Below are 9173 nucleotides of genomic sequence, written 5' to 3' on the forward strand. Positions count from 1 at the left end.
CATATCGTGTCCAGTTGTCCACCACCCTCACCCTCCATCTCCAAGAATGTGGCCTCTTCCATTTTGAAAAACCTTTATGTTCCAAAGAAAAGTAACGAAAACAAAAAGGAAGAGGCTGCCACGTGTGATACTACCTGGCAAGCAGCCGTTGCTCTCTCTCTCATCATCACTGTCACACCACAAGCCAACCCTCATCCTCAGGCCTCTCCCTCCATACCCCCTCCCGATTTTTTCCTTATTTTTCTTTCTTTCCTTTCTCTGAAATCCCACTAAACCAATTCACACAACACACCAACATATTTTTAATCCAATCTTGGAAGAACCCTATTTTTCATTTTTATCTATTTATTCACCAGGTATTTTACTTTCTTTTAGAATCTAGGATTTCTTTCTTTCTTCTTCTTCTTTTTTTTCTTTTATATTACACGATCGAATCTGGGTTCCTAAAGGAGGGTTCTTTTTGATATTTCGAGTTGTTTAAAACAGTAGTTTCTCCTGGTTTAGTTTGTTTTCTTAACATTTAATTTAGGGTTTCTTTTTCTTCGTTTTTATTGGTGGGGGTGGTGGTGGCATTAGTTGGAAACGACTACTGATATGGATGGTTTTGATGATTTTAGGGTTTTTTTTATGAGCTGCCTAATGAAGAATCAGTATTGTATGCATTCAAGTCTGATAAATCTGTTAGTATTGATGTGTTGTGAGGTGATGATTCATGTGTAATAAAAGAATTGAATGCTTGAACAAGACTGTTAATCCTGTGGATAACCAGCAAGCCTTTCACTCCATGGATACACCAATGTCTACCACTAATTCCACAGCTGGTTCCAACCCTGGTTCAAACGATGATACTCCCCGTGTTAAATTATTGTGTAGTTTCTTAGGTAGCATAATGCCTCGACCTCAAGATGGGAAATTGCGTTATGTGGGTGGAGAGACGCGGATTGTGAGTTTGCCTATGGATATTAGTTATGAAGAGTTGATGAGTAAAATGAGAGAGCTTTATGATGGGGCGATGGTGTTGAAGTATCAGCAGCCTGATGAGGATCTTGATGCATTAGTTTCGGTTGTGAATGATGATGATGTGACTAACATGATGGAGGAGTATGAGAAATTGGGATCTGGGGATGGTTTCACCAGGCTTAGGATTTTTCTGTTTTTGAATACAGACCAAGATGGTTCGGGGCATTACGTTGATGGGGATGGGAGGGAGAGCGAGAGGAGGTATGTGGATGCGCTGAATAATTTGAATGATGGGCCTGATTTTAGAAGGCAGCATGCTGACTCCCCTTTGATTGGTCCAGTTGATGATATTCATTTACAAGAACAGTTTTTTAATGGATTGAGTCTTGAAGGTGGTCTCCTTAGCCAAAGAAGTGGTGAGATGCCAATATCACAGCACAACTTGCATCATGTTACTATTGCTCCAAGGTATAATGAAATGGAGAGTTCATGGAGCCCTGCATATTATTCTCCTAGGCATCATGGACACCATGATCCAAGATCATTATCAGAGTTTCCAAATTCACCCCCTTCTTCGCGTTACCGTATGCAGTTTGGGGATTTACCCGATAAAGGCATGGATAGAATGCTTGAAGAATGTGCTCGGTCGCAGCTAAATCAGCATCCCCCTTATGACCACCAGCCACAATATTCCGAAAATGTAGTATGGATGCCTACTGGAGGCGTATGTGGTCATAAGGGTGGTTTTCCTGGTAACTTGCCGCATGGTCCCGGTAATTTTGAAGGGAACATTGTTTGTGAGCACTGCAGGGGGCCTTTCCCAAGAAATCAACTGCATTTCGAGCAACCCAGCATGGGAAACGGAGTCCCTCAGGTTGCTAATCCAGGTGCTGACTGTCCTCCGAATAGGGAGGCTTTCATGCTAAACGCAGATGCAAAGGCGCATCACCCAGTCTATCCAAGAGAGCTGAATGATCCCCGAGCTGTCTACAATGACACTCAAGGCCATGACAAAGGATGGATTGTGCAGCATCAGTTGAGTCCCTGCACTGATGAAGCCAGAACACATATCTCTGGAGCCACAAGATTCAATGATCAGTACATTGTAGATGGTCCAGGCATGAATTATCCCCTTGGACATGGAAATTTGGTGGATGGTCATCATATGTCCTCGCACCACCAGCCTGGGCCTGAATTGGGCAACGATGTTTTTCACGATCAAGGTGCAGTTGCTGTCCACAACCTACACGTTTCACCTCCTGAAGAACGTTCAGTACAGCATGGCAATTTTCCTTGCGCTTATGGGCCAGAGAATCTTCATTCATTGCCACATGGACATGCACATCCACAGACTTTACGGAGAAATGTTCAAAATCCAGTGAATGGAACTCCTTATGAAGCGTCCAGTGCAGGTCTGCAGATAAATGGTGCTGTTAATCCATCATTTCTTAGTGGTAGTCAAAGGAATGGCGTTGGCATAGATAGTCAGCAACCCTGGGTTGACTCCTCTCAGAAAATGCTTGTTTTTGATGGGACAGCTTCCTTGGAATATTCTTATGGTCACATGTTGAAATTGAATCCAAATACTTATGGGCTAGAAAATAAGCAGTCTTTTCCTCCAGAACCCATTCGACCAACACTCCCGCATGAAATGCTAAACTCATCTGCAAATATAGCTGCTTCTGGTTACAACCCTGAGTTATGTAATAACACTGTTACCAAAGCATCAAAGATGGAGGGAAAGATCGTCCTTGGCATAGAAAATCACGCAAATGGTGTAGGGAAGGTTGAAAACTTGGATGTGCCAAATGTACCTTGCCCGGAGCAGGATATGATTGCTGATATTAATGGCCAGGCAGCATTTCCTGAGTCTCTCAATTCCAATTTCTTGAGGTTAGTTGAAGAAAGTGGCGATACAGTGAAAGGGGGAGAAAAAGATCCTTCTGCTGTCCTTGGAGAACCAAATCTGTCAATTGGCCGTATGAGTTTCTTACCTGATTTAATTGCTTCTGTAAAGAAGGCAGCACTGGAAGAGGCTGAAGAGGTGAAAGCTAGAGTTGAAGAAAATGCTGATCCTGCAAAGAATGATTTAGTATCAGGAGAAATAGATGAAAAGGAGCCTGAAGCTGTGGTGAGAATGAACTGAACTTTTATTTGCTCAAAATGCATTTCACAACATGTTATCCTTTTCTAATGCGTTGCATGTCTAACAGAACACTCATGAAGAAGCAGAGCTGAGCTCTGACAATGAAAATATAAACAACAAAATTGAGCCGACAAAAGCCGAGGCAGAAGCTATAGAAAGGGGATTGCAGGTGCCCGCCTGCTGTCACATTCACATCATTGGTGTTTTAATGTTGCATATTCATCTTATTTATTGTTCCTTGCTATCTACACTTGCTTGTTTTGTTTAATGTTGCATATTCATCTTATTTATTGTACCCTGCTATCTACACTTTCTTGTTTTGTGTGTTGTGTTTTTAACAATAGGTTGGTTCTGTGTCCAGACAATAAAAAATGATGATTTGGAGGAGATTCGTGTACTAGGCTGTGGAACATATGGAGCTGTTCATCATGGGAAATGGAAGGGTTCTGATGTGGCTATAAAGAGAATAAAAGCCAGCTGCTTTGCTGGGAGACCTGCTGAAAGAGAGCGCTTGGTAGGACCCATATTCTTCTGATAATTTTTCATTTATATTATTAATCATTGCCTTGTTTTGGAAGATTGACTTAGTCTTAGGTGACGCAATGTTTACATGTGCTTGTGCATGTGCATGTGCATGTGAGCTAGTGGTACTTAAAAGCAGTGTTAAAGGGTGACTTGTGGTAATTTTGGTGTTGCTGGGTCATGGTTCTTAAAGCAGTGTTTGGGAACGCCGTTGAAACCATGTTTCTCAAAAATTTGAATTTGTTTTTCTTAAAATTAATTTTGTTTCTATGTTTTTAGATCGTTTTGATATGCTGATGTCAAAAATGATTTTTTTTTTAAAAAAAATATTATTTTGATGCATTTCTGATCAAAAAATACTTTGAACTGCAACCGCTACCCTCCCATACACCCCCTAAATATGCAAGAGTAGGAAATGGTGTGCGAGTTAAGTTTATCTAGAATAACTGTAAAAATGGCATCATTAGTTTGTTTGAAGCAAAAGAAAAGGGAAATTGAATCATGACCTTTATAACGAGAAGTTTGTGTTTTGCTTTGAATATCTGCTTCTTTGTTCTTTGATACTTGTGTATGAATTGAGGGAGGAGCAAACCTTTAGTGTGTGACTATATTATACATATTTGACAACTTGTATAGGAGATTTGATGCATTCATGTCTCTTGTTGATGGCAACTTCACCAGATTCTTGAGAGTTTCTTATTCTTCATCTTTCCCATTTTTTTATGCATATATTCAATTATGCCACGACCTTATAGTGTATCTTTTTGGAGAGGAGTTGATATTGTGCATCTCAAACAGTTTTCACTTATGAAATTAATCACCTGCAATAATTCTCTTTGGATTTGATGCCAAATTATAGTTACTAATATGAACACACTGTATTGTAGTGAATTGTTGATTGATGGTAATTATTGCATTAATGTTGCTTTTGTAGATTGCAGATTTCTGGAAGGAGGCTTTGATATTGAGTTCATTACACCATCCAAATGTTGTTTCTTTCTATGGTATTGTTCGTGATGGCCCTGATGGATCTTTAGCAACTGTTACTGAGTTTATGGTTAATGGATCTCTGAAACAGTTTTTGCAGAAGAAGGACAGGTAACCATGCTGTTGGTGATGTCATGAGTTTGCACTTTTGAATATTCTATCTCACGTTGTTAGAAGAGTTCTTATTCTTTGTCAACTGTCAATGAAGCTTGCTTTACTAAAACTTAATTACTTGGGGGAAAAAGATAGTATACAAACAAACATTCTGAGTTAGAATCCGTAACACTGTAATATTTTGAACAGAACCATTGATCGTCGCAAGAGACTCATCATAGCTATGGATGCTGCTTTTGGAATGGAGTATTTGCATGGGAAGAACATTGTTCATTTTGATTTGAAATGTGAGAATCTGTTAGTAAATATGAGAGATCCGCAACGGCCAGTTTGCAAGGTATGCTGAAATAGAAATGATTGTAGAACTGAGGTCTAAACTTGGGTTAATCTCTTCTTCTGTTAACCATGATTCATTTTATTTCTCTGTGTTGTCACTGTTTTTTTTTTTTTTTTTAAAGTGCTTTTAACGGCCAGCTTCCTGTAATTAAGTGGACAGCAGTTGAAGCCTGGTGTTTTTTTCAGCTTTTGATGTTTATTTGGTGTTCAGCTCTATGGATTTCCTGGCTGATTCATTTCAAAGTTGTAGTTTATGTTCTTCTAATAATGGTAATCATTTCTGAAGGGCGTGAATTTGGCATCTAACACATTTTGCATTCTTAGATTGGTGATCTGGGCTTGTCAAAGGTGAAACAACACACATTAGTTTCTGGTGGTGTTCGCGGAACTTTGCCCTGGATGGCACCTGAGCTTTTGAGTGGCAAAAACCACATGGTAACAGAGAAGGTAATATTATGCTCAGATAAAAATGCCTAAACTAATTTTTCTTTCCTGTCTTGGCTAGTTGAAGTAACATCTTATTATCTTGTGTTGTAGATTGATGTTTATTCATTTGGGATTGTTATGTGGGAATTGCTTACAGGAGAAGAACCTTATGCTAACAAGCATTGCGCCTCCATAATTGGTAAGCATCCATGTTTTTGTATAATGAATAAGGATATCAATTGCAATATAATTTATTTTTCCATATACTCATAGGAAAGTGTTCATTTATCAACACATGGATGGAAGATTAGATTCTTTTAACCTGGGTTTTCAGATGTCTTGCTCGTCGAGTGTAAATTAAAGGACTTTGAACCTGAATTGTTGTTACCATGTATTTTTGGATAACCATGTCTCTGTGCAGCATGAACACTAAAGAAGCATGCAATATCTAGGTGATGAAGAATCAGGAAAGCCAATGGAAATTAGGTTATATCCTAGTACAGGCTTCACTTTACAAATTCAAGACATATTTGGGCATGGGTCAAAATTTTGGATGCCTACAGGGTATGGTGTTTTGAATTGCTCTGGAAACTTAGCTGCTTAATTCGTTTTTAGATAAAGTTAGTAGTATTGGTGAGAAGCGAACAGATATTTAAATTTCGAGATAAGAAACCATCGAAATGAACAAAAAAGAACAAGAAACAAAGCTTTGACAACTAAAGAGTGTCTGAATCTCTGAGTATATCAGTCAGTGAAACACCTTAAAAGCCCTTGAACTGCACCACATGGATGCAAGGATGATGTAGGAGCTGCTTAATTCTTCCGCATTGGAGCATCTACGTGCCTTTCTTGAGCACTGTCAAACCAATTGCTATGATTCTCCCTTGATTTATTCTCAATGAGTGTCATCACCACCGTCCTACTCGTATACTCATTTTATATGATCTTTTTATTCATCTAAATTTTCACCTTAATGCTCATTTTAGCTTTTACTCCATGTATTTCATGGACATGTTACTTTGACATTGCCAGCACTACTACATACAGCTTACCTAGCTATGCTTTTTAATTTTTATACAGAAATTGTCTTTAAGTTTAACAGGGATTTAGATCCCATAGCTCTCCAATTTTATCTTTCCTTTTTAACCACTTCACTCTAATACTATGAATAATGTCTCTTTAATACATAATAAAGCACATAGCTCTTGACTTTTGCATTTCCTTAATTGCATGTGGGGACCTGGATGCTCTAGATATTTGACAGCAGGCTTTTCATAGGGTAAACCAATGGGTTTCTGATTTCTAATTTATGTTTATTGGATATTTCAACAATATTGAGCTAACTCTGGTACATTTTTAGAAAGGGCAGTTTTTCATTGGTCCATCATGCACTCTGTGTTGATGGATGACTAGTGACTATCAACGGACTCTGTTTTAGTCTCAGCATGAGTGACCAGTCGATGAGAGGAAGAATACTTAATTCTATTCTTTCATTCCCATAGTCCTTTTTAGAACTGCTGGTAGCTCACACTGTGAGAAAGAGAAATTGAAGATCATAGGTACCTACTGACAATATTCCTTGAGATCAGAAGAAAGATGTGGGCTGTAAATAGATGGAGCACCATGACCTCTAAGATTTATATGTACCATGTCAATGATCTGTTCTTATGTCATGTGAATCAACTCTAGTGTTGGACCTGAATTGATGTTATATATTTGTGTGTGTGTGTGTGGGTATAAATCAGACTTGGACTAATTTATTCATGTGGGAAACAGTAATCCTTGTTGTGAACAAAGAAACCTCACAACCTAAACTGGAAAGCAGACGAGTTGTCAAGAAATATTGAAAGCTTATGTTTATCCTGCATTTTAAGTTTTTTCTAAATTTAATGGTGCTCTTTAATTTATTTTTCCTCTAGCTTGCCCAAATGTTTATGGCATAGGTTTTTGAAGTTTGTTCCAAACTCTTCAGTGGAAGCATGTATCTTTAGATTTTCCATGCTAGTTTTTGAGTTAGTAGCTAAGTCAATGCATCAGGAGATTCCATGTCATATCTGCATAAGTGTTTAGAATACCTGTTTATGCATATGGCTGCTCTGAATTTTGCACTTGTTATTTTTTTTTACATTGATAAGCGAGAGATATTTATGCTTTAATTATGTCAAATTATGCCGTGATTTATTTGTGTATTTGATTGCTCTTTGTTTGCTTGTTTCTTCCTTCTGATTCTTAGGAGGAATTGTTAACAACACATTACGTCCTCAAATTCCCACATGGTGTGATCCGGAGTGGAAATCTCTGATGGAAAGTTGTTGGTCCTCAGATCCATCAGAGAGACCTTCATTCTCAGAGATTTCTCGGAAACTGCGGAACATGGCTGCTCCAATCAACGTGAAATAATTCCAGTTCTGAGGCGGTCAATTTTCTTTTCTTGATTTTCATATTGGCAGAAAAAAAGGGGAAATAAAAGTTAATAAATAAAAAAGATTTCTCCGTCTAATGCCACCTTACTAGTTCTGGAATATTTCCAGGCTAATATTATTATTATGCAATCATGAATCTTTTATTTAATGTTGCTATGAACGAGGATTGTTCTTTTCAGAGTGCAGTTATAAGCACACCAGATTTTACCTGGAAACATACATTATACAAAGAGGGCTGTGGATGTACAAGCGGAATGTAAGTTGTCCTTTCAGAACTTATGAATCTATTATTCATTTATCAAATAATTCTGGATCACTCCTCTCACATGAATTGGTCTCTATGGAAACAAAGTGATTTTAACTTTCTCATGCAGGTTTCTACTTGTTCGAATCGATTGAAGTCATTTACCTTGGGCAATTTCTACTATTATATGATGTTGGACCAAGTTTTTTATGAGGAGGACGTGTATATATAAGTGAAATCATAATCAAAGAGTTCCAAGCTATATCTTGAGTGAGAGAACGTTGTATTATGCTTTGATTTTGGATGAAACTTGGAACAATTTGTTATGAACCTTTTGCATTGCCTTAATTCTGTTCTTTCAAAATCACACCCAGACATGTCTTATATATGTTCAATATATGATCTGGAGATGTAAAATGTACATGATTAACATATGAGAAAGTACTTGCATTATCACCATGATATGTGCAATCCAGCTCATGCAAACAAAGTACGAGTTGATGAAACTAGAAAAGATGTTCCTCATTTCTTAGTTCATTTTGTTATTGTATTTATATTGTTTAATTTTATCTATGTAGTTCATGGATTTTGTTTAAGTCAAAATAAAAGAAATTGGAAAATGAAAAACTGTGTTGTTTCACGAGTGTGAAATGCATGGCTCCTTTGTGCCTTTCCATATTCCGCATTTTTTAACACTCACCTGGCTGTTGGATGCAAGTGAATGTGCTTCCACCTTGAGTTTATTCCCATTCCCTGCATAAAGGATTCAAGACATGGAAAATTGTTATGCTTGATGTCTTTCAGCTAGGTTTATTCTGGAGTTAATATTAGAATGGCACAGGTTGGAAAATAATTCGATAAAAGTGTTCCTGCTTGTTTGATTCCCAAAATCATTTGGCAGAAAAATTGGAAAAGAAAATGTTGGATGAAGGGTATCAAGCCCCATTGAGTGTTATTTAACGGGACAAGTTATCTGGGGACGTTAGGTCCCGATAAATTCACTTTGTTCCCTTTT

The 9173-nt window shown here is 37.8% G+C and overlaps 1 protein-coding gene across 5 annotated transcripts; it reads left to right on the forward strand.

Moving 5' to 3' along the window:
- The first annotated feature begins 48 nt into the window (after positions 1-48).
- Positions 49-8672, forward strand: LOC118033225 (uncharacterized). 5 transcript variants are annotated; one of them, XM_035038130.2, is made up of 10 exons: positions 52-356; positions 618-3091; positions 3174-3275; positions 3468-3620; positions 4563-4726; positions 4919-5066; positions 5390-5512; positions 5603-5690; positions 7725-8170; positions 8289-8672. In XM_035038130.2, exons 2-9 carry the CDS (start codon positions 713-715, stop codon positions 7889-7891), a joined length of 3324 nt encoding a protein of 1107 aa, XP_034894021.1. In that variant the 5' UTR covers positions 52-356; positions 618-712; the 3' UTR covers positions 7892-8170; positions 8289-8672. The 5 variants fall into 5 exon arrangements, with proteins under 5 accessions (XP_073262287.1, XP_034894024.1, XP_034894023.1 ...); XM_073406186.1 differs by lacking the exon at positions 8289-8672 and adding an exon at positions 5944-6055 and having other exon boundaries at positions 49-3091; positions 7725-7875; XM_035038128.2 differs by having other exon boundaries at positions 52-3091.
- Positions 8673-9173: the final 501 nt, after the last annotated feature.

This window comes from Populus alba, chromosome 18 (assembly GCF_005239225.2).
Source record: "Populus alba chromosome 18, ASM523922v2, whole genome shotgun sequence".
NCBI classification, from domain to species: Eukaryota; Viridiplantae; Streptophyta; class Magnoliopsida; order Malpighiales; family Salicaceae; genus Populus; species Populus alba.

Coding starts and splice junctions, on each gene's coding strand:
- LOC118033225 (XM_035038128.2), top strand. CDS start 713: ATGTGTAATAAAAGAATTGAATGCTTGAACAAGACTGTTAATCCTGTG. Junction 3,092..3,173: donor AAAAGGAGCCTGAAGCTGTG/GTGAGAATGAAC, acceptor CATGTCTAACAG/AACACTCATGAAGAAGCAGA. Junction 3,621..4,562: donor CTGCTGAAAGAGAGCGCTTG/GTAGGACCCATA, acceptor TTGCTTTTGTAG/ATTGCAGATTTCTGGAAGGA.